Source organism: Pseudopodoces humilis, chromosome 7 (assembly GCF_049639895.1).
Source record: "Pseudopodoces humilis isolate 2021_Gansu_Grassland_sample_001 chromosome 7, ASM4963989v1, whole genome shotgun sequence".
In the NCBI taxonomy this organism is placed as follows: domain Eukaryota; kingdom Metazoa; phylum Chordata; class Aves; order Passeriformes; family Paridae; genus Pseudopodoces; species Pseudopodoces humilis.
The window spans coordinates 45,761,494-45,785,695 of record NC_142206.1 but is presented as its reverse complement, the minus strand read 5'-3'; the positions used below and the strand labels follow the sequence as shown (position 1 = coordinate 45,785,695).

The window sequence follows — 24,202 nt, the reverse complement described above, 5'->3', positions numbered from 1 at the left end:
AACATGATATGAAGTTACAGGTGATAATGTGACATGAGCCATAGGCTACCCCAAGAAACAGCTCTCTTTCCCCTTCAGAATCAAATATCTGTCATTACTTAAGCTTTTTTTTCAAGAATTTTAAGATTTGATCTAACTGGAAAGGTGTCTTTTCTGGTAGTGGCATTTTTATTTTTTTTTCCATTTTAAAGGCATTGCAGCGTCTGAAACTTCAGCTTAATTAGAGTCACTTTCTGAGATGGCTGAGTATGCCTAACTTTCCCTTAAGATGATGTATTCTGGTAGAGTGCATGAGACTTGTCACATAATGCCAGTGGTTTGAAAATTTGTGAACTTTGCTTGTGATTGCTTAAAAGTTAATGTTTGATAAATACATACACACTGACTAATAAAGATTATAAGGACTATCAGGGGTGTGGCTGAAAAGTGTAAAGAATGTCAACCATTTATAAGTAGCCACATTTTAATTTCTATTATATTAATTATTTTTTGCTAATATACATATACCCCTGGAAAACAGGATCTCCCATTCCACCCACCCTTCCAAGTGTTCTGTTAGACTGGGGTCCAAGGTACTCTTGGAGAATTATTTCCTTCACTGTCTACAGTAACTCCTTGACTTAGAGACACAGTCTATTTGTGGATGTCTTCCACATATGCAGTAATGACAGCCATGTCTATACTGCTGAGATTTTTGATAAATGTGGTTGTCTGCTTATCAGCCTACCTTCCCAGAATTTATATTGAATTTCAAATCTTACATTCATTCAAGTAGCTACCATCTAGAACCTTAATAAATGAATGCTTAGTAATGACAGCATGTTAAGCCTAGCCATCAGACATTGCAGGACTGCAGGCAGAAGTAAGGGCCTTTCAGAGTTTTTCTACTGGGCCTCCCCCATCAGTATCTCTGGAAGAACTAACAATTACATCCTTGAAAACTAGAACAGATATGTGCTATTATTTCTAAGTCCCCTGTTTTTCTCTTACCACTGTCCACCCAGCTGCAGCCAGGGAAACAGGGGAGATAGTATAGCATGGAACAGAGGAACTAAAAACAAGGCTCTTTCCCTTGGTGAGATGGAAGTTCAGCTTTATTCTTGTTCTTGGGATCCTGTGGAGAAGGAAAGCAGGAGGAAAAGAGGAAGAATATTGATAAGCGTGTCTTTTTGAAGGCAGGGGGAAGAGGGTGGATTACTTTCACACAACCAATAAGGCGAACTGGGGAGAAAGAGATAAGGGAAAGAAACTTACATTCTACATTTCGGGGGTACATTCTCTCGGGTCATACCATTTTTTCTAAATGCATTACAACAGATATGTGCATCTGTTTTTGTTCTACAGGTTCAAAAAAGAGTCAGTGACCATACACTTTACAACACTGTGGTTTTTATCTGAACCCTGGTTTACGGCAATTCACAGAAATAAAAATAATGCAGGGCTGCTTTTAAATTGGCTTTTGGGTGGTATCTCATGTACCATTAGTCCAGTCTCTTGATGGATGACCATTGGTTAGCATGATTGAAATTTATTGCTGGAAAGGATAATTAGATAACGTGTAATAGCTTTAAATATGCTTGATATTATTAGAGTTAGAAAAATATGGAACTGATAGTAGCATAAAATGATACCAAAGCTAAAATATAGAACCTCAGCAATTACTTTATGGTTATGTAAACTGAATAAGCTGAAAATGAGATGAAACTGTCGAGGTGGTCTACTTGCTGGAACCAAGCTTCCTGGCTCTTAATGACTTTGTCCTTTCCATAGTGCTGAGCAAGGTTTGCATCCTGCTGTTTCTTCTTGTGTCTCATTTCTAATGGCTTCAAGACTTTTTCACACTATAATTGGTTTCACTGGAAATATCTCTCAAAAAGCAAACAAAAAATGGGGGAAAACCACCACATTTGTATGGGCTGATATATTTTTGTACACAATTAACTTAATGTGTTGGGAAGAGTTTTTTACAACGAAGTAATTGACTTGACTTTTTTTACATATTTTATTCAGATTTAGTATCTAAATAGGAAATCTTTTTCAACTAAATCTTTATGACCTTTAAGTAAACTAAACACAAGGAGAAGGCTGTGCACCAAGCAATTGCTGTAAGTAATCAACAGAATGAAAGTACATATAGTACTTATACAGCTCCCTCAGTTACTCAGCGTAATTCAGTACTTGATAATTTTGCAACAAAAATTGCTTTCATGGAATATCTTTCAGACTTCATCTCCTTACAGATGCTTCTGAGTATTTGCAGCTTCTGAGCACTCACTAACTCTAAAAACTCCGCTATTCAGGGAAACTACTAATACCATCTTACCAACAAAGGAATTCAAATGCTACTGGAGAGTGACTGGAGATACAAGTCTATAAATGACTTGAATATAAAATTCTCTTAGCTTTTGCTTTATTCATCTTCTAAAGATGAAACCTTTAGAATCTTCTCACAAAGAGAAACTTAATTTTGTTTTCATTTGCAGAGAAAGGGGCATTTTGCATTCTACACTTGCTGTCTGCTCTCTTGTTCTCTGTGATGGTGGGATAGCAGTAAAGTACTAATCTGTGGCCCACTCTGGGTATCCACTGGTTGAGAGTGGGTTAAGCCTGGAAAGACATGAATGAGCTTGAAAGTATCCAACAGAAAGAAGACAAACATGTAGTAGGTAGTGAGAGCGACTAAATACAAACTCCTGCACAAAACTTGATGTTGCTACAGCAGATAATTGCTACTCAAGTACAAAATAAGCTCATTAGAAGAAGCTCCTGGCTTTAAAAGGTTTACTTATGTCATTCCAGAGATAAGACAGAATGACCCCAAAATCTCTCACCTCTAGACTACAAAGACAGGAAGCGATCAAACAAAAAATCAACCAGCAATAGCAAAAACAAAATTGGATCATTATCCAGTCATACACTGACTGAACTGGCACCTAATGGCAAACTGTCTCTGTCCTGTACAACTTCTGAAGCTGCTTTTTGCAGCCAAAACCATCCACAACCCTTAAGTGTGAATCGTGATTAATTTCAGCCACAGTTTTGTGGCTATAACAGCTGTGGCTATAACATCTAGCAGAAGAATCACATTCCTTTAATAACCTAACCCTACATTATCACCTTTCCCTTGGATTAATCCATTAGAAAGACCCCAGCAAGAAGGATGGTCAAGAAGAACGACAAAACTAATGGCAACAGCCATAAACTGTACAGACCTTTCCTGAAGGGACATAGAAACATCAAGACCCCCCAGACATCTGCTTTGAACTTCCTTCCAGGCATCTTTGTTGTGGAACTATCAGCACTGTAGATTAAAAAATTGTGGGTTTTTAAAATTGTATTCTATTCTCTACTCTGAAGAGACTTTGTAAATGCTGGCCAGACATACATGGAGCTGTGCTACAGGTAGGGGAAAAATTTTACCTGTGTTACAGAAATGCTGCTTGCAATACTAAGGTCACAGTGCTCCAACACGATCCTGCTGCAGAGATGAGCATGCTCTGATGCACTGTGTTGTGCGGTGTTGCCCTCAATTAACCGAAGGCGCTTTTCCCCAGGGGATGCCAATTCATGTTTGCTGCAGCTCACACTGAATTAACACACAATGAAATCGAAAGATTCTTCCAGGATGAACAGCCTGCTGAATCATCTGTTGTTGCACTGTGCTGCTGTACTCATTACGACATTTGATTTCATTTGTACCGTGCTAATTGTGAAAAATATACTGTCAGACCCTTGCTTTGGGGCACAAAAGACCAACAAAGCAAAACGCTGCTGTCTTTTGGGGCAATCAAAATACAACACGTAAGATAAATTTGGAATGGCTTGCAGGTGCTGCAGAGTAGGGAGCTAAAAAGGTTTTAATCCTTGTTTAGAACTTTGTGTTTTGGGGGGTTGGAGGAGGGAGGAAGGTGAAGTTTTTTAATATCCGATTTGCACAAGCATATTGTGTGAAGGAATCGTTTAACATACATAATCCTTTTCCCTTTTGATCTTCATACATTCCCCAATAAGAAAAGGATAATGAAGTCAGGTCCATGTTGTAAGGGGCACTGTTTGCTAGAAGAAAAGCAGTTACTCAGATCATTAACCTGAGCAGTGAAAACAGTAAGTGGCATCTTATAAGCACCTATAAGGAACTATCAAGCAGCCACACTGGATTAAAAACTGAAGTTGCATTATTCATTTCTGTTCCAGTTCATATAGAAATAGGCTCCTTTCCTATGCAATTTTGAAATTACTTTGAGTTAATAATATGGCATTCAAAAATTCTGAACAGTTGTGTTTAAACTGCTAAGACAATTTTCTTTTCTGCTGCCTTTCTAAGTTTAGTAATGACAGCTGGAAAGACATAAATACCGCAGATCAAAGGATGGAATTTCCCTCTAAATTCTTGCATTTTGGCAGCAAGTAAAATCTTAACTAATGAGAATTATTGGTAACTAAGATTCCCTTTTAAATACTTAGTGATGAATTTCCAGTAATATAAAATGAAAATGGACTAAATAAAATTTCGTAAGATGCTGCTGCATCTATTCAGCCAATAATGTTTTTGCACTTCACACCATGTGATAGCAATTAATGAGTGTTTCTGTCACCTACAGAATGCTCTGTGGGGGAACTGTGGGCACACTTCTCTAAGCTCCCCAGCATCCACCTTCACCAGCTTCAACAGTCAAAGATGAGGGTGGAGAAGTAACAAATACTAAAAAAAAAAGATATAAGATTCAGAAGCATGTTTAGGGTTGCCCCTTAAGCTAAAGACATCTCTCTAATATATCAAAGAAACATGAAAAGATTTCAAAGGTCTGTTTCAGGATGTGCCATTTCAGATTGCCTTAACATCCCACATTTTTTAAAGGTCTTTTAAAAAGGTCAGGTTTGGAATTCATGCAAATTTATTCCTTTTAGCTAAAACACAAAGTATGACAGAAAGCCTTCATTTGTTGTTGGTAGTGGTATTTCCTGTAGTTAGATTGATCCAAATACTTATTTAGCAACAGTGTTTATGTGGTAGCACATGTAATCACCCCATCAATGCCTTGTTCTCAACTACTAGTTCTTAATTCTGCAAGCTTCTAAATACACTTCTCCCTCACTGAGATCCAGAATAAACTCCCTCCTGGGTGGAGAGGAACACATGCATTTATGCAATTTTGTACCAGTTCTCAGAAGTCTCTCAAAATGTTAAGACTATCAGCCTGGATTTTCATGGTAATAAGGATGTAATTTAACTTACATAAACAAATGAAACAAACCATAGAAAGTGAATTTATTAAACTCATACACTATAAGGAATATAAGAACTTTTGCTTTACATATGTATTTAAAATACTTTTAAAGTATTTTAATTTTAAAACCTATCATTCAATAAGAAAGTATACTATCAAAAGCCAACTTGAAAACCAGTTATGAATTATTTTCACTCAGTTTCTTCACAGATTGTCACACAGGAATGATTAAAACTAATTTTTTTCTGAATAAGTCAGAAAAAAACACTTTTCTGTAATCTCTTGTGTACATAGTTGAAAGTTTTCTAGCTGCATTTGAATAAGTGTTATCTTTTAAAATGACAAAAAATTGAAACTCAATCTTTTCTTGCTACTCAATGTAACACAAGCTTTTCCACAGGAATGCATTAAATATAGTTCATCTACTTTGAGCTGGTTATTTCAAAATGTGTATGGGACATTTGCTCTGGCTAACTTATTACATAATAAAAAATTTGCTCATCAGAGCATAGCAAAGTGCTCTTTTAACTGTTTGATGAGCTGCTGTGTATCAACATGGCCTGGAAATGCTTCTTCAGACTTCTGAGCTGCTGTGTAACTTCTCTGAAGATCTCCAACCTGTAAGAAACACATAAACTAATTTTGAAAATCCAAACACTGCATCATGTATTCTTTGCATTCTGTGCAGTACAATTCTGATGCTCACAAATTTTAAACACAGCTGGTCTGAAGAGTGAACAGTACAAAGACATTTGGACGCAGGATTATGTCGCACTTACAACAAGGGACAGAAAGACAGAAATGTGATTCTAATGGGAGGGTTTGAGTCATCAACAACATATTCCATTTCACCCAACTTCTTGGAGAATGGACAAGGTACGCACCATACCCAGTGCTTGAAGTAAGGAGGAATAAAAAATAGAAGTTTTGCTTTTAAACTCCATAGAAGTGCTATTGCATATACAAGCAAAACACAACCCATCAGACCTCTGTAAAAAAACCCAACTCTGTGATTTCCTGCTTCCTCACAGAGATGCACAACAGTCTTGGAGAACTAATAGTGCTCCTCTGTTGCTTTTAGAAGAAATAGTTTCCTACTTAGAGAACTTCATTTTTTTCCTAAATAGCCATCGTTTTTTTGGAAGGATTAAAGGGAAAGCGTTGCAGAAAGTGGGATCAGCAAAAAAGAACCCAAATATCTGGGAACACATCTAGTAAAAGTGATTACTCCTGAATGGAAAGGGAAGAACTATAGACAGCCAAGAGCCCTTTTTTGCCTGTGCATCGCTCAACACAGAGCTTCAGCACAGCAAGAATTCTCTGAAGGAGAAAAAGCCAAGGTCCCAGCCAGAAAAGTAATCTTTTGTAACCTATGGTCTTACACTATATGTAAGGATTGCATTACCCCACTGCACCAACACCTGGTTGATGTGGCCCTCTGTCATCTCCCATAACCTGTAAATGTTCTTTGTGCAAAATCCACGTAACAAGACATTTGCAGACTAGGATTTACTCCCCAATCATTAAGTAAAAATTGCAATTATTCAACACCCTCTTGTGTTTCACAATGGAGAGGATACGCTTACAAATTAATGGGTTATTCTCTTCTTGATGCATGTACTTCAGCATCTGTAGGAGTGGAGTTGCCCACACAACACAGAATCATAACAGAATCATGAAGCTGTAGGCATAAGCAAAGGAGCAATTTTCTTCTTGTGAAGAAACAAGAAAAAAAATTGTACAAGTTTCTCTTATTAACAGACACTGTTAATACAGTATCTTAGACACTCTGGATGAAATAGACTATTAACACAAAAAATTCAGAGGTTATAAAGCTGAATAACAGATTTTCCTTCTGAGGTCACTAAGATATTATCAGTAAAGGATATTCTTTCTATCATTACTAATAAATCATTTTATATTATTACACTTCACATTCTGAAAAAGCTTATGACTGTAAAGACTGTACATGAAATTCTTAACAAATTGTTAATTTTCCAGGCATTTGGACAATTATAAAGTTACTTCATAGCCAGTCAGACTCATTTATTCTCAAAACACTGGAATGGTATTAAAATGAAAATGTTATTTTGCATTTTCCTTGAATTTATGCAGTCTGTATTCTTTTATCTATCTGGAATTCTCAGTAATAACAATAAACCCACCTGTCTCACCAAGGCTCAATTTTTAGATTACAAGAACAGGACAATGCATTACCTTCTCTGAGAGTATGGCAACATTGAAATGGGGCTCATACATGTGAGGTGCTAAAGATGAAGCAGTCTGCAGCAAAGCTCTTGCCTATACAGAGAAATGAAATAATAATATAGTGAAATCTATGAGAGAAAGTAACAAGCAGCTAATTCAATATTCATAATTCTTAAAAGAAATCATCCTATGTTTACTAAGTCTTTAGTAAGAAAGCCATTTTCAATAAAGTTACATCAACAGCATAGGCATAACAAAGTCAAATAACATCGAAATGAATAAAGACTTTTGGTTGAGTAAGGAAAAAAAATATTGGGACATACTCAATTAAGCAATTTTATTTTAAACCCTGAGGACAATATATCAAATAAATTAAATAAAACTCAAAGTATTTAAACACCCCACTGTATTTATCTGTTGTCTCTGACAGCTCTGTCTTAAGCAACCCTGAAACCTTTATATGATAAATTTTATCATATAAATGACAGCTTTCACACTCAAACATTTTAATAAAATTAGAGATTTTTTTCTCACTAGCAAAATAGAGGCATAAAAAGGTAAAACAAACTAAGCATCAGAGTGTATAATTTCATGCTGTAAATCCAATGCAGAATTAAGGTCCACCTGTGAAAGATTTTACTAAAAAATGGAGAACTTAATGAGGAAAACTCCAAAATGTTTAAAAACATAAGAAACTGTAAACTGTGGCAAGACTGAGCTGGGAACTTATTAAAACTTCCTTGATCTGAAAAATCTGAGTGCACAGAACAGTACTTATGAAAGAACATTGTGAAATAAAATCCATGATAAGCAAAATATAATCCGTATTTCTATTCTCCTGTGCATGTTTTATTGCCAAGATGATCCAAATTTTTAATTATACATGTGATACAAAAAGGAAACTGAAAATTTTAAGCTAAAAACTAAAGTAGACAGGAAGCTATTCTAAAGGAAAGGCTCTTCAGTGCTAGTTATGAGCAATCACAACATCCACAACTGAGGGTATGCTCCACTAGGGAATTAAATGTCTACAAATTTACTGAATTATTGAAAAGTTATGAAACTGAAATTAACCCAAAGTTTATTTGTCACTGGTAACATCCAGTGCTGGGTTCATTTCAGTGTCTCCATGGTAATTGCTAAGTTATCTGAATAAAGTCAACTTCTAAGAGAATTTGCTCTTCAAAAAGGTATTTATAATTTATTTTAGCTCTATGATGTATATATATGAATTCATCAAATTAGCTTACTCTCAGGAGGTTTAAAACAAGCCCACAGTAGCTCTGTCCAAAACTGTCCAAAAAACACATATTAATTTTCCCTGCATGTATATAAAAATGGTTACATTTATTCCACCATGCATGTCAATTATACATCTAAGCACAATACCCTTAGTATACTCACTTTAGGTAAGATGAACCACCAAGTTTATTGATGCAAAAGTATTTATCAAGAACAAGTTGCTTTCTGACAAAATTCTAATGCATTCTCCTTGCTAAAGAAGCCCCAACTTTCAAGAGCTAATTTGATTTCTCTTTTCTGCCACCCAAAAAAAAGTATGTTATCTACATCTATGAACTGACTATACAGTCAAAGTTGTCTTTTAAGTGATGATTATAAAGCCATGGGATTTGCTTTGGGTATCAATTAAAAAAAAAAAAATCTCAACAACTGCAAAGCTATTGGAAACTTTGCTTGTCTTTGATGATTCATTTGGATATGCCAAAGAATAAGCAGTTTAATAGGAGATGACATGACAATACTTCAGAATTGAATAATAATATTATTCAGCTTACACTGAAACAGGGATAATAGTTATCCACGTTTTCTGCATCTAATAGTGAGTTAGACATTCATATGATACCTCCACCTCAGAGAAATGACATGTTTGTTAAATACAAAATGCGTAAATGAAGCATTCTGCTTTAGGCTGAGATTCAGCACTGACCTGTTCAGTGTGACCTTTTCGCATTTCCAGCACGGCCAAGTTGTTGTAAGCTTCTGCATAGTCATTATTGTTGACTAATGTTAGCTTGAAACACTGGTAAGCCAGATTCAGGTCTCCTATGCCCTAAAAGTAAGATTGTGTTTTCATTTGTGAAAAGATTGGAAACAACATGCATCTCTTTTGGTTTCTGGAGTAACATTTCACCCACAAGTACTACAATGGAATGAAAATTACAATAAAAACATACTGATCAGAAACATATGTGCTTTCTTCCCAGATCCTCTCATTTTTTCCTTATTCTTTCTATAGATAGAATCATTTCTCTCCAGCACAAACTTCCATGCTTCAAGTGATATTTGCTTCATCTAATTTAACTTTTAGATGACTGAAGTGTCATCTAAAGATTATGCTATCTGCTACTGTCTATAGCAGGGTAAGAAAAACTGAGATGTCTCCAGAGAGGAAGTCATCTTGCCTCTCTGTCTCTACACATATTTAAGTTAAGGGAGATTCACTTCTCAGATGGAGCAGCTGACAGCTGACTACTACTGTAGTGTTTAGACTAACACTGACGCAGCATCAGGTTAAACATCAAAAGTGACAAATGCTGAAAAACACAGGCGCATCAGTTCAAATTTCAGTCTTCAAGGCAGTATAAATTACTGTGTTTATGCTAGCTGCAGTAAAAGACAGTTGTGTTTCTGACTCAAATCATTAACAGCAATTGAAGACAACTCATGTTAGAAAGCTGTCAAAAACTTTATTCAGCAAACTTCTTCTGGGCATGGAGATAAAGAGAAATACAATGCAACTGCTTGAAGAACATCTGCAAAAATGGGCAAGACTGTAAGAAAATCTCTGTAGAAATTTAACAAAGTTTATCACACAACTACACAATATTTCTATAGCTGCCTTTAAGACAGAGCAACATGCCTTCTCAACTATGACCTACTTAGTGTTTTAGTATTGGCTGCTTGGTGTTGAATGTGTATTTTTGTGACAAAAGAATCAGCCTAATTCTCCATATAAAACAAATAAAAGTACCTAGAAAAATATCTAGTATTCAATTTTAATTTTTTTTTTCAGATTAGCTTATTTTTCAGCCAAGGCCTTCAAGGGCTGGTATATGTTACAATTTTTTTAGAAAGATGGGAAGGTTAAAGACAGTGAGTAGTGAGCATCTTTTAGCAGGAGAAAGCCACATTATGTAAAGTACAGAGTTTTTTTCTCTGCTTCTTTCTTACTGAAGTGCAAATAAACATTCCATCTGTACAGGGCTTTATCCTGTACACTATCAGGTTTTGTACTTCCAAGAAGAGAAATTATTCCCTCCCAGTTAATGTTTTACATTTTTTATAAATTGCATTTATTCAGAAAGGTGGTTAATATTTTTCATACCACAGCCACGTGTCCCAGGTTGTACCACACATCTGCTGTCTCCTCCTCATTTTCAGCCAAAAACAGTGCCCGTTCAAATGAAGATAGTGTCATATCATATTGCTGGGCATAGAAGCAACAGAGGCCCAGATTGTTAAAGAGCTGGCAGTTATAAACACCCATCTGCAGGAGCCGTCTAGATATAAAGAAAACATTTGTATAATTTTTTTAAAAATCCACTTCAAGTAGGAGTTCTACTCTAAAAGATAAAGTTCTCTCCTCCTTTCTCCCTGTTCTGAGAGGGTATAAAAACCAAGTGCTACAGTCTTACACTTGTTAGTTTCATGAAGGGCAGTGCAAGGTATTTTTTAGTAGAATCACAAATGTGCAAAAGTCTGTGTAAATTAGTAACATCTGTCTTCTTGACCGGGTCACATGATCTGACTTTACTATAAGACAGAGATGTAACAGACTTTCTCTGTTTCCTCTTTCCAATCTCTAGACATAAATCAAGCTGTAGTTTGTTGCAGTTACTTTATATAACTCTTAAGACTTCAATGTTTTGCTTGATTCCCATCCTTCAGTACTGCTCTAATTAGTAATAGTATATTAAGATGTGAATCTATATTAATCTTACACATCAAGCATAACTCAGATACTGATTCACACTGATATTGTTTAATGTGTCTTTTAAAATGGAGATGTATTATAAAAATTATTTTATTAATATTTATAACAAAAACAGAAGTGCTATGAGGGCCAGGGGAAAAGATGGCTGCTGTCTTGCAGCATGACTCTGAGTTTCTGAACCTAAAGCATAAAAACCCTCAAGTCCAATAGAAATGTGATGATAGTGCTCTTGTTGACTTAATCTGCTCTTAGCAAGAGAATGTCAGGATCCTTTGCACTCTGCCTGTATTGAAATAAAAATCAAGCAGCAGTGTTTAACACTATCTTTTCACTGCTTTCAGTAAAACACACAGGAAGCCCAGCCCACATTCCAAGTCAGGGATTTTGTGGTCACAAGTCCTGGTCACTTCAGGTGGAGTAAGGGCTAAAGAGGAAGTCCTTGTGCCTTCTGTATGCAACTGAAGTTGAGGGTAAGATCCACTGTTCTCAAACTGCCCCATGCTGTGAAAGAACTTTCCTTGTTCACTGGTTGAATGGTAACTGTTTTGATAATCTTTGTTGATACTTCTACATACTCCTCATGTAATGATTACAAGTTTGTAGTGATGTACTTATCACTGTATAAAAAGATACAAAAGTTGGTAAACTGATTTTATGGTAATATTTGTCCAAATGCTCATTCATACTCCCATGTCAATCTCCTAGTTAATTTTTTCCCCACATTACAGAAATCAACCCTTTATCAACCTTAATCAACCCCCTCCTCACATATTCTGTTCCCCCTCCCTCCTTCTCCATAGGTACAGATACCTGTAAAACCGCAGAGCTATCTCAGGTTGGTCTGAATAAAAATGGTTGCTGCCAATGCATGCAATGGCTTCCACGTGAGTATTGTCTTGTTTTAAGACGTCTTTATAGTACTCTGCAGCTGTGGAGATATTGTTCATTTCCTATACAATTGGACAAAAATTTCAATTATTTCTACTGTTTATCACCTATTTTTAATGTGGAACTCACTAAAATGCTAATCTATCTTGTGCTTTATCTATGCCCTGTACAGTACCTAATTGAGATTAATTATATATGCTCTTAAAGTTCTCTGATCGTACCATTCAACATCACTGGTTGGCATCTTCACAAGCAGCACACACATCCATGAGAGCAATGCATATTTATTAGTAATATCTTTACCTGAAATTAACTCTATGCCACAGCTACAAAAAGAGATTTATTTGGTTTTTATTTTTTAGAAAAAGACACAGCCTGTTGTATTGAGCTTGGAAGTTGAGGAGAACTACAGGGGTCCCTCATCCCCTGTGAGAAGCTGCCAAAGCCTCCTCCACATCCAACAGAGTCAATGCCAGCTGCTTCTGGGATGGACCCAACGCTGGCCTCAAGGCTGAGCTCATCAGAGAAGGCAGTCACATCTCTGTGATAACATATAATGCATTTAAAAAGGAAAAAAAAGTTATTGCACAGATGTAATTGTGGCCAGGAAGAGAGGGGTGAGAACATGTGAGAGGAACAACTCTGCAGACATCAAGGTCAGTGCAGAAGGAGGGGCAGGAGGTGCTCCAGGCACCAAAGCTGAGATTCCCCTGCAGCCCTTGGTGCACCCCATGGTGAACTGCAGCCCATGGAGGTCAGTGGGGGAGCAGAGATCCACCTGCAGGCCATGGAGGTCACTGGGGGAGCTGTGATCCACCTGCAGTCCATGGAGGAGCCCCATGCTGGAGCAGGTGACCCTGCTGTAAGCTGTGTCCCTGTGGGAAGTCCATGCTGGAACAGGCTTCTAGCAGGACCTGTGACCCCATGAGGAGAGGAGCCCACACTGGATCAGGTTCACTGACAGGACTTGTGACTCTCTGGGTTACCCGTGCTGGAGCAGCACCACATGCTACAGACATTGGCCCCTTCTTGCACAATGTCTTCTGAAACCCAGAACTGTGCAGTCAGTTTCCCAGCACGGTAACACAGAGCAGACTACCCCAGACAATGTCTCAACTATTTTCAGTGCTTTTTTAAATCAACTCATTAATTGCTCTGAACACAAACAAGAATATAATTGCATATGAAAATCTATTATGTGCCTTTGAAAGCAGGAATCACGAATTTACCAAAACTTGTACTACCTAGGATATGACTAGTTATATCCTAGGTATAGGATAGTTAAGAGAAGTTAATAGTTAAGAGAACTGCATTGTAAATAAACATATGCTCGGATTTGTGCTACCTGGAAGATGAATTAGGGTAAACTCACTGCTGTAAATGACAGTGCACAGTTTCTGAGGGGTGCAAGGTCCTGAGAACCCTATCCCATGCAAGGAAAAAAAATAAATTAAAAGATCAAACTCACTTCTGTGTTTCTGTGTTTATATAGGAATAATTTCTACCTGTGTGCTGTAGATACAATGTGCTCCCAACATAACTAAAGAATAAGCCTTTATATAACCTCAGCAGTGTATTTAGCTACCAAAAAAAAAAAAAATATTTCTTGTGACTAAAGGAAATAGTAATAAAGCAGTCCCTTTAAAAATTATGTGTTTTTTTTAAACCAAAAATGCTCTACAACTCTTTGTACTGTCAAAAGTTAGTGACTGAGAAGAAAAGCTCTGATTAAGATGCCTGATACATATATCCCACTTGTGAGTCTATATAATGAAAGCAGCCCTGTGTTGCAGTACAAATCTTTGCTAATGAAGCTATAATCCTGCACTCAAGTGTCAGTGCAAAACTAGATCCTATCAAATATATGCTGCTCTTTAATAATTCCTTAAAGGGTTATGCAATGTTATGTACGGTTCTGCAAAATAATATCCATATTAGAAACCATTCAACAATTCAGAAAGAAAAGCCTCCAAAAAATATGCAGCTGTTTTCTTCTTGCTGAAGGACAAAAAGGATTTAATATGAAAATGGATTAAGGCTTAGGGGTTAGATGAGAATGATGAGAACAGGATAGAATGCCAAGCATGAATATAGACAAAAAATAAATTCATTACTTTTTTTTTAACATTTGTTCTGGAATAGCATGTTACCAACTTTCAGTGAAAAACAATATGAAGTCCACTGTTTGACATGAAGATATACAATTATAAAATATAAAATACATGGTCACTATGCTAAAGTGAAACTACTTTATAACCAATCCAACTTAGTACAACATTTACTTCCTGACTAAGAAACATTCACATTCTAACTGTCCTCAGAGCCTTAAAAAATTAATGGTAACACATAGTGCTAATAAAAACAACAGACAAAGAAACTATTTTTGCTGCTTAATTTTGCTAGCTGGTGACTTGAGCAGTTTTGGTATGATGAAATATATATAAACTAGCAAGGACAACATCTGGACAACTTGACTTAATATGGACTTGCTTCTGCATGCCAAGGGCAAATGGGATCACACTGGTGTGATTAATTGTTGAAACAAATAAGCCTGCAGGGTTCCCCTGACATTACCTTGTTACCTTTGTGGAAAGTTATCTGTATTGCGTTAGTGAAACTGAAAATCAGCACAGTTGGCTTTTGATGACCTTACAGTTATATTCAACTACTGACTCTTCTTTCTTGCTCAAACAGCTAAATTTGGCCACTATAAGGATTGCATAGTGGGTGCATACCTCGTAGATTCTGGCAATTCCACAAATAAGAGTCACTTCTCCAGGAAATCGCTCTAACCCTTGCTTGAAAAGGTTCAAAGCTGTTACAGGCTGATCCAAACGCAAATACACCTAAGCAAATAAAAAGTGTATATAGATGTCAAATGTCTGACTTCTACACGTTCTGCTGTTTAACAAGGGAGATAAATAAAATGAATGATACCTCCATTTATGCAGTAAACCATTAGCTGAGATGATGAATAATACTGGGAAAATAATGGAGTGAATACTGAATAAATCTGTATAATGAAGATAAAATAGACTACTTAATTAAATTTACCTCATACCGTCTATACACTATTAATTTGAATACTACTAATTAAAAATATCTTGTTATTTATTATCATATATAATATATTTTGACACTGAGGTGAAGGCATCACCTGGAATATTTCCCTGTTTAATGTATTTTCAAAAACTTGTGTTTAGGCTTGAAAGAACTGGATCTTCAGGGTGATAGTGCTGGAATATAAAAATGTTCTTCTTAGTCAAATAAGACTGCACCTAACAGAGCAGTGACACTTTCAAGTTTCCTTACAGCTCAGCCAACCTCCCCTGCCACAAACAATAAAATCCTATAGAAAGAGGGAGGTTTTGCCTCTGTGATTTTGGCTTCTGTGTTGATTAAGAAAATATGCAATGTGGTTAATAATTGTGTGAGAAATGCCCAGTGTTGATAGGGACCACCTCAGCAGCTGTCTGAGATACAGCTGCAAAGCTCTCCTGCTGTGAGGTGTGGTAAACACAGCTACAGCAAAGGGAAAAACCCTGCACACATGCTTTGGGAAAACTAGATGGCTAGAATGATTTATATATCTCCCACTGAGTGAAAAAGGATTGTGTTGGAGAAACAGTATATTAATCAGTGCTAATATTTGATACTTCTAAAAAAGAGAAAGAATCTGTGACTGGTATCCTGATACAACCTTTTTGTGATGCAACATTAAGACAAATATCAATGCTAACTGAACACCTGAGAAACCTCCAATATGATTTCTGCTTTTGGCCTTCATGGACTTCTGATTGCCAACAATCACAACTCTACATTGTTTATTTGCAATCCCATAGATATATACCACTGCAGACAATTTCAAAGAATTCTTTCCTATGACCACTCAATGACATTCTTAATTGTCAAAGAGCTGACAACTGTGAGTGTCTTCCAAGAAAGGACTGTCATTCCATGTTGGTCATTGGCAAAATTAAAAAAATACAGGCATTTTTTACACTCATTCTGCTAATGTCGCTCACATTTCCTGTATTAAGCTAGAAAACTAATGCCTTCTTGTGAGAATATATAAAAGAACAAGGAGGGTACAGTACTTAGTAGATTAGATCTCACTAATTACATCATTAACCATGAATGATGCATCCAATTTAATAAATGGACAGTGTGAAACTCTCCTAGATCTCCCCCTTTTTTGTATTTTTCTTTGTTTATGAAGTATGTTTTCTGAGCATTAATGACTTAAATCTGCTCTATTCCTTTATATAGAAGTTGTCTCCAAAGATACACTCACTATAGATGCTAAGACCACACAGCAAGAGTACTCTACTATGTAATCCCTATATCCAGTGTGATATCACACTGTCCAACATCTCTGTAAACAGTAGAGCTGCTCTCTTGATAAGTGGCAAAAGAAATTAAAAAACAGGTGGGGAAATTTCCATCTACTCGCAGTTGCTTTGGTGAGACTTGTTCTTTAAAAGCTATAGTAATTATATACTACAGCTATAGTAATTATAGTTTATACACTAAAAGCAGAATAGCTCCATTTTCTTTTTGGTCTCCTGTTTATCTCTTGTAAAAATATCCCATTTCTAGCTCTTCTAGGTCATGAAATACTTTGTAACTTCACAACAGGTCCTGACTGCTTTAAAGACTCCTACTTTTTTTTTTTTTTCTTTTGGTCTTTTATATTTCAAGTCAGAGATCACTTTCAAGAAAGTGTTATTAAAAACCCAGCTAGCTGTTGCAATAATGAATATAAACAAAACTAGTACTGTAGTATCAGTATATTTCCACAGAATTTTATGCAATCATTATTTTTTAATGGCTACTTAACTCAAGCCTGTTTTTTCAGTTCTGTTAAACTGAACCATATCTCACTGCCTTACTCTATTGCCTGTCCACTGACAGTCACAGTCATGCTATGCAATGTTTTATACTTGAGTAAGCTGGCCTACAGAGTGGGAGGTAGAAGTTCAAATGCAGCTCCTGCCTGATCCAGTACTGATGTAGGGGGATACAATCTCCTGTAATGTATCACTGTTAATCCAATTACTCTGCCATTTTAATAATTCTGTGTAGTTAATGGAGCAAGTCCAGAGAAGGGCCAGCAAGATGATAAGAGGGATGGAACACCTCTCCTGGGAGGAAAGGCTGGGAAAGTTGAGTCAACCCAGAGAACAGAAGGATGTGGGGTCACCTAATTGCAACCTTCCAGCACCTGACGCGACCCTACAAGAAAGCTAAAGAGGGACTTTTACAGGGACATGTAGTGACAGGACAAGGGGAATGGCTTTGACCTCAAAGATGGTATACTAGATAGTAGGAAGACATTCCTCACCATGCAACAGGTTGCCCAGAGAAGCTGTGGATGCCCCGTCCCTGACAGTGCTCAAGACCAGGCTGGATGGGGCTCTGAACAACCTGGTCTGGTGGAAGGTATCCCTGTCCATGGAGCAAGGGGGTGGGGATTGGAACTGGATGATCTTTGGCATCCCCTCCAACACAAACCATTTTGTGATCCTATGTATTTTGTAGAATGACTTGTGACAGAGACAGGAAAATTAATAAGCTTCAGTGAACTTCAAACACAGTATTGAAGACATGTCTCTAGATAGCAATCATGATTATTTAAATACAAAACATAAATTGCTCAAGAAACATAAAGCACATATGAATATCTGAATGTCACTAGCAATGATGACTTTTGGACAGGCCTGTGACAGCTGGCTTAAGGGGAACTGATAAAGAGCAACTGGTTTCATCTCCTCCTAGGACACAATGAAGAAAAATGTAGTTTTAGCTTCTCACAGGCCACCTTTTCTTGAATGCCTTAGAAAATGTTTAGAATCTAATGTGTATCCTGGTAAACAAGTAATTCTGAGACTCAGCTATGCCACTTGTTCTTTTAAAGCTTTTAATGCCTTTATTGTGACAGAACATTCCCTGTTTCAAGGTCTCTGATTGCTTCCTACAAGCTCACTTTGTTTTGATTTTGCTTGTGAAACTAGGATTTTGAGCTTTGCTCTTTATTTACAGATTTATTGCATTCGTTTCCTAGGAGACCATATATAGCCACATTGTTCTTCATACTTGAACTCCAATAATTTTTTTAGCTTCATAATCCTCATTGGAGTTTAGAACAAAGAATCCAGTAACATCAGAGATTTTTTTTTATCTTGTTTGTGAAATCTGGGAACTCTAAAATAATTTTGTAAACTATTGACTTCCATTGCAACTGTTAGCATGTATTGCCTCAGGCATGGAGACCATCCACTTTTAAACATAATGATGTATCTATGACTTACTTTTGCCAAATACAAGAACGTATCAACCATGTCCTGCTGCTTAAGGGCTGACTTAAACTGTTTTTCGGCTTCACGATATAATCCCAACCTAAAGAGACAACAGACACATATAGAAGGTACTTGTTTATTTTTGTTTTTAGTACTTTTTTAAAACCTTAGTAAATAATGAAGCAGTTTAAACAAAATCAAGCATAAACTACCTGAAAGCACACTTTATGACCACATATTTGTGCGCCTGTTAACAAAAAACATGTCGTTATATAAAGATAACAAAACAGCCATTCAAAACTACAAAAAGACAAATCCATGAAATTTGGCCCCCTCTTATATATGCAGCCTCCTGGAATGGCTGAATGGTGAATAATGATATACTCATAGGAATTTCCCCCGCTCTTAGAACAGACAGTAGAAATGAGCAATTAATGTCTCAACTCTACCCAAACTGTTTGAAACCAGAATTTCCTCACCCATGGCAAAGATCACCCAGATAATCTCCACTGTAAATGAACATGACAGAAGTCTGTTTCATCTCATAGGCATTTATTTTCCATAATTAGAGTAAAATGTTTTGCACAAATCTATAAAAGCTATTTCACTACAAATTAAGAGGACCATGCAATTTCAAGAATAGAAAATGGTAAATTTTCTCATATACAAATTGCCTTTTGTTTCCTTCAGCCAAAGAGCACATACTTGCTGAAGAAATGCAAAATACAAACAGAACAAGCCAGCTAAAACAAAGAAACACAGCCAATGGGAACATAAGGTATTTTGGGATCCTGGAAGTCCATGTAGCTGCTTGGATGCATTAATCTCTATAACAATTACTAGTCTCTATAAAAATCCTGAAAACAATGAATGACCTCTAACCTCACGTATTGGTTTGCATGACAAGGTTTTGGCAGCTGGGGAATCCAGGAATGGCTTCTATGAGAAGCTGACGGGTCTCTGATGTGCGACAGAGCCAACGCCAGAGGGCTCCAGGTTGGACTCATGGCTGGCCAAGGATGAGCTCACCCACAATGGTGGTAGTGCCTCCATCATCAGCACAGGAATAATGTAGCATGCAGGGATAATATATTTAAGGTGGAGGAAAAAACAGTACAATGGCAAGCAGAGAGAGGAGTAAGAATGTGTGAGAAGAGCTCTGCAGACACCAAGGTCAGTGCAGAAGGAGCAGAAGAAGATGCTCCAGAAATTCCGCTGCAGCCCTTGGTGAAGACTGTGGTGAGGCAGCTGCCTCCATGTCTCTGCAGCCCATGGAGGAGTAAGAGGATGCAGAGGTCCACCTGCAGCCTGTGAAGGAACCCATGCTGGAGTAGGTAGATGCCCAAAGGGAGCTGTAACACCACAGGATGCCCATGCTGGAACAGACTCCTGGCAAAACCTATCATCCCATGGAGAGATGAGCCCACACTGGAGAAGGTCTGCTAGCAGGACTTATGACCCTGGTGGGGGGACTTATGCTGGAGCAAGGGAAGAGTGTGAGGAGTCCTTCCCCTGAGGAGGAGGGAGCAGCAGAGACAAACTGACTGCAACCTTCATTCCCTGTCCCCCTGCACTTCTGGGAAGGGAGGAGATAGAGAAAATAAGGAGTGAAGTTAAGCCCAGGAAGAAGGAAAGGGTAGATGGTAGTTTTAAGAATTGCTAATATTTCTCATTATCCTACTCTGATTTGATGCCTGTGTATGGGTTGCCAGCCTGAGGCCTCAGCATATTTTTAACTGGTACTTCTTGGGCAATGTAATTCTGGCAGAAAGCATCTAACATGAATATTTTATTCTGTATTATTTCATCAATCTGAAGCCCTCATTGACAGGTTATTTCTCAAACTAATACTGTAATATTTATTTTATGTGGTCTGTTTTAACAATAGTTCTTTGCATTAATTGACTGACTTTTCAAATAATTACTTTAAAATCCATTAACACAGGCGAAATTGCAACTAATTCAGTTACTCAATATGGATGCCTTTATCTCAAGGAGTGGTCTCCTTGTACATTAATGGAGATGTAAGCACAGCACTCTCCAACAAAACACTTTCTGAGCTATTTCTCACTGTTCAGCATTGCCCAATACACCCAGAAGTACAGGTCCTGCACTCACAATCACTCACTGCAGAATAAATGAACAATGACTTACCTATAGTAGCACTTTCCAATTTGGACTTTCCACCACCAGTCCTTGAATTGTGCGTGCTCAGTGGCAAGGGCTGCCAAATCTAGAGCCTTCCAAAACAAACCAATCATCTTAAAATTGATGTTTACACAAAGAAAACACGGTAAAGATGTTTGTAAAGAGAACATTTTGAACCAAAGTCCAGTTAACTTGAGGTGGGGACACTGCTTTATCTTTATTACTTTCATAGGTCAGTGCATAAAATAGTTGAAAGGATTGTTTGTCTCTATAAAAACAGGCAATCCAGTTTCTTCTAAATCAAAGAGAAAATAGAAAATTAATTTGATCCAACTCCTGTAGTGCCACTTCAGAATATACTATTTGTTTGAGCACAAAACCTTTTTCCAAGCTTCCCATCCTTTTTCAGTAAAACTTGTTAAAACCAAGTAAAAATAAAGTGAAATAAATTGAGTGCATTTGAAATACTGTATAAATTTTAATCTCATTTCTAATATCAGGTTGCCATTACTTCTGGAAGCTCTCAAAATGTGTACAAGAAGAAATATTTCTTCCTTTAAAATGTCTATAATGTAAACAATTATTTTATTACAGGAAAAACAGAGAAATATTCTAAGAAACAGATATCTATTGAAGATGGTGGAGGTCTAAAATCTTTTTTGTCTGGTATCCTGGAAAAGCAGATAAGCTAATCAATGTGCTCTGATCAGGCACCACAGCCAGAATCTATGGCCCCCATTTCAACACCTCTGTTAAAACAAATACATGTCTTTTCTGTACCACAGCCTACCACAGAAGCACTCATCTTTGTTTCTTTTTTTTTAAATTTCATTTTGTCTCAGAACATATCACAGCCATGTTATGTTTGTTATATTTTCAGTATATCATCAGAAGTAGGGTAAAAAGCTTTAACACAATGTTTTTATAACAAAGAACCGACCTTTCTACCATTCTTGCCTGCTTTTTTTGGTAAACATTTTGCTGACCACAGAAATCAGAAACAAGTTATCTATTAGGAACAATATGTAAAAGTTCTGTGCACCAATCACTCAGTAGCAGAGAAACAAATAATTCCAGGAAAAATTAATCTGAATATTGAAATGCTGTAAGAACCCAATTTAGTGACATCTACGCCTACGTTGAATTTCTGCTCTTTATGCTAGCAAAATGAGGCTGCAAGTAGTCAAAGGGTTTAGATCTGACATAACGAAGAAAAGTCAATGGAGCTATGACAATTTAGACAAGTTGCTCTCTTTTGGCTTTGTGAGAAAGAATAATTTGTTTTCTGTAGCAATTCAGGATAAGTACTTCCATCAGTGCTGCCCCTAAGAGAAAGAGACAGCTGTCATTCCCTGCCTCTGTGACAGGAGAGAGAAAACTCAGCTAAACCTGAATTCACTATTTCTTCAAGTCAGGTAGAATCCTTTAAGGCTATAGATGGCAGCTATTATCTTGGCTGCTCTTTGTTTCTTAATGTTGCAAATTGCCCAACATGGCCTTTGGATGCTACAACTATGATGGGGAATAAGCTTCCTTTAGAACTTTAGAAATTGTCCAGATACCTTTCCAGACAGATTCTTCCTTTCAAATGAAGGTACATAAGCAATTTTGTCCCAGTACTGGAAAGTCTGTGAAAGTAGTTGCTGTTAAAACACTGGTTACTTTTGATGCATTTACCAATGTATAAACAAGGTGGGCAACCGTCAGATACCACACCTGCTTCTTTCTAATGCAGCAGGAGCAGCCACTTCAGAGGAGAAAGGATCATACTGCCAATACTGTGCTCCAAAGAGTTTTCCTTAGAGTTCTCCAATGGCAAAGGCTCAAGAAGGACTGAGTTTCACAAAATGATCCCTTCTGTAGCTACACATTCAGGTTTCTTTCTGGTAGCCTAATTGCTTCTGATAACATTTTATGCAAGGCTAGGAATTTTGGCTGTGATTGGAAAATGGGAACTAAGACTGCTTCAGGTTTAGTAGACAGTAACATCAGCAGTTTATCTGTGCAGATCCTGAACTCTTCCTGGAATCTTCTACTAACATCAAGAAACACAGCATGACTTCATTTTGAAGTTATTTAATGAAATTCAATCCTGTTTTTATATTTTCCAATTAATGAAAAAGGAAAGGAACAGGAAGATCCTGTTTCTGATACTTTACAAACAATTACAATAACTTCAATCAGAAAATACTACTGAAGTTACAAATACTTCTAAAAATTGTTTGCCTGAGAAGGCTTTGTGCATGCTAATAGTTAAAATTTCTGCTGGTATTACAAAACAAAATCTTTTGACAATGTGGCCCTTGAAATTTTAGTAAATGGATTTAAATAGTACTTTAAAAGTAAAAGCTTTCAACTTGCTATGTCAATACCAACTGCTAGCATATTTAAATTTCAGTTTGCTGCAAACTTCAGGTTTTTAATTGTACAGTTTGGGTACTAATCAATATTCAATCAGCACAACATGTTAATTTAAAACCAGTCTATAAAAGCAGTAGTGATATGCCTGTCCTGCACATTGCTGGATGTAGTCATATCAATAACTGAAAGGGAACAACAGGATGGATTTGGAATTGGCGGATACTGATATGTCCTTTTAAGGATTTTAGATTGTAATATATATATCAGTTCAAAGCCTACACTTGCTTGTCCTGAAAGTTTTCATAAATTTTATGATATAACTCATCACCTGGACATATTCATGAGCTGAAGTTGTTACTGTCTAGAGCATTCAGCATACTCAAGAATGCAGAGTCCATTTCAACAACAGTCTTAAGCCTGAGAAGCTTTTCAGAACAGATTTATTTTACTCTCAGCTCTTATGTTTGTGCAAATAAAAACTATTAAAAACCCTGATACTTGGTGGATTTTCTGTTTCTTTTTAAAAACAAGTTTTTGTTAAAGAATGAAAATTAATGTAGATTCTTTAACTGTATTTAGCATGATTCTGAGTTTCTTTTTTTTAGTGTTACTTTCCTTAGCTAAACTGTATTATAACTAACACTTCCAAACTATCTACCAGCTGTAACACAGTATAAAACAGCCTGTAGGGTTGTGGCAATTTACCATTATATTGAAAAATTAAATTGGTATATGTATAGTTGTTTGAAACAGTAATTTCATACAGAGTATTGTATGCACCTAGAAATTAGATAGATGGAAACAATAGTGAGCATCTGCTGCTTCTTTCATGTGCTGTTGAATGGCAGTAATTTTCCCAGCAACAGTTATTGACTAAAGTCTTATTTGTAGACAAATCAACACCAGATAGTCTATAAGGTAGCTGAGGAAATGACATTAGCCATAGTCAATTTAGCACATTTATTTTGTTGAGTGTCTTCTGGATTTCTATATTTTGCAGATCTAACATAATTCCATTTTAAATAAATTTCTATCAGAGAGTATAAACTAAAAAGTATTGAGAAGAACTAAGGAAAAATTAGAGGTGGTGACTTCTGGCCATACGTATATATTTT

The 24,202-nt window shown here is 36.7% G+C and overlaps 1 protein-coding gene across 1 annotated transcript in view; it reads right to left on the bottom strand.

The window, feature by feature from the left end:
• Positions 1-5,245: 5,245 nt before the first annotated feature.
• TTC8 (tetratricopeptide repeat domain 8) overlaps positions 5,246-24,202 on the bottom strand; it is a 40,260-nt gene continuing 21,303 nt past the window's right edge. Inside the window, exons 8-15 of the mRNA XM_014249706.2 lie at positions 20,733-20,818; positions 18,591-18,678; positions 15,015-15,125; positions 12,202-12,341; positions 10,783-10,957; positions 9,385-9,507; positions 7,446-7,529; positions 5,246-5,846 (exon numbers count right to left, since the gene is read on the bottom strand). Of these exons, the coding sequence (XP_014105181.2) occupies positions 5,730-5,846; positions 7,446-7,529; positions 9,385-9,507; positions 10,783-10,957; positions 12,202-12,341; positions 15,015-15,125; positions 18,591-18,678; positions 20,733-20,818 (924 nt within the window). The 3' untranslated portion in view covers positions 5,246-5,729. The remainder of the gene's footprint in view (positions 5,847-7,445; positions 7,530-9,384; positions 9,508-10,782; positions 10,958-12,201; positions 12,342-15,014; positions 15,126-18,590; positions 18,679-20,732; positions 20,819-24,202) is intronic.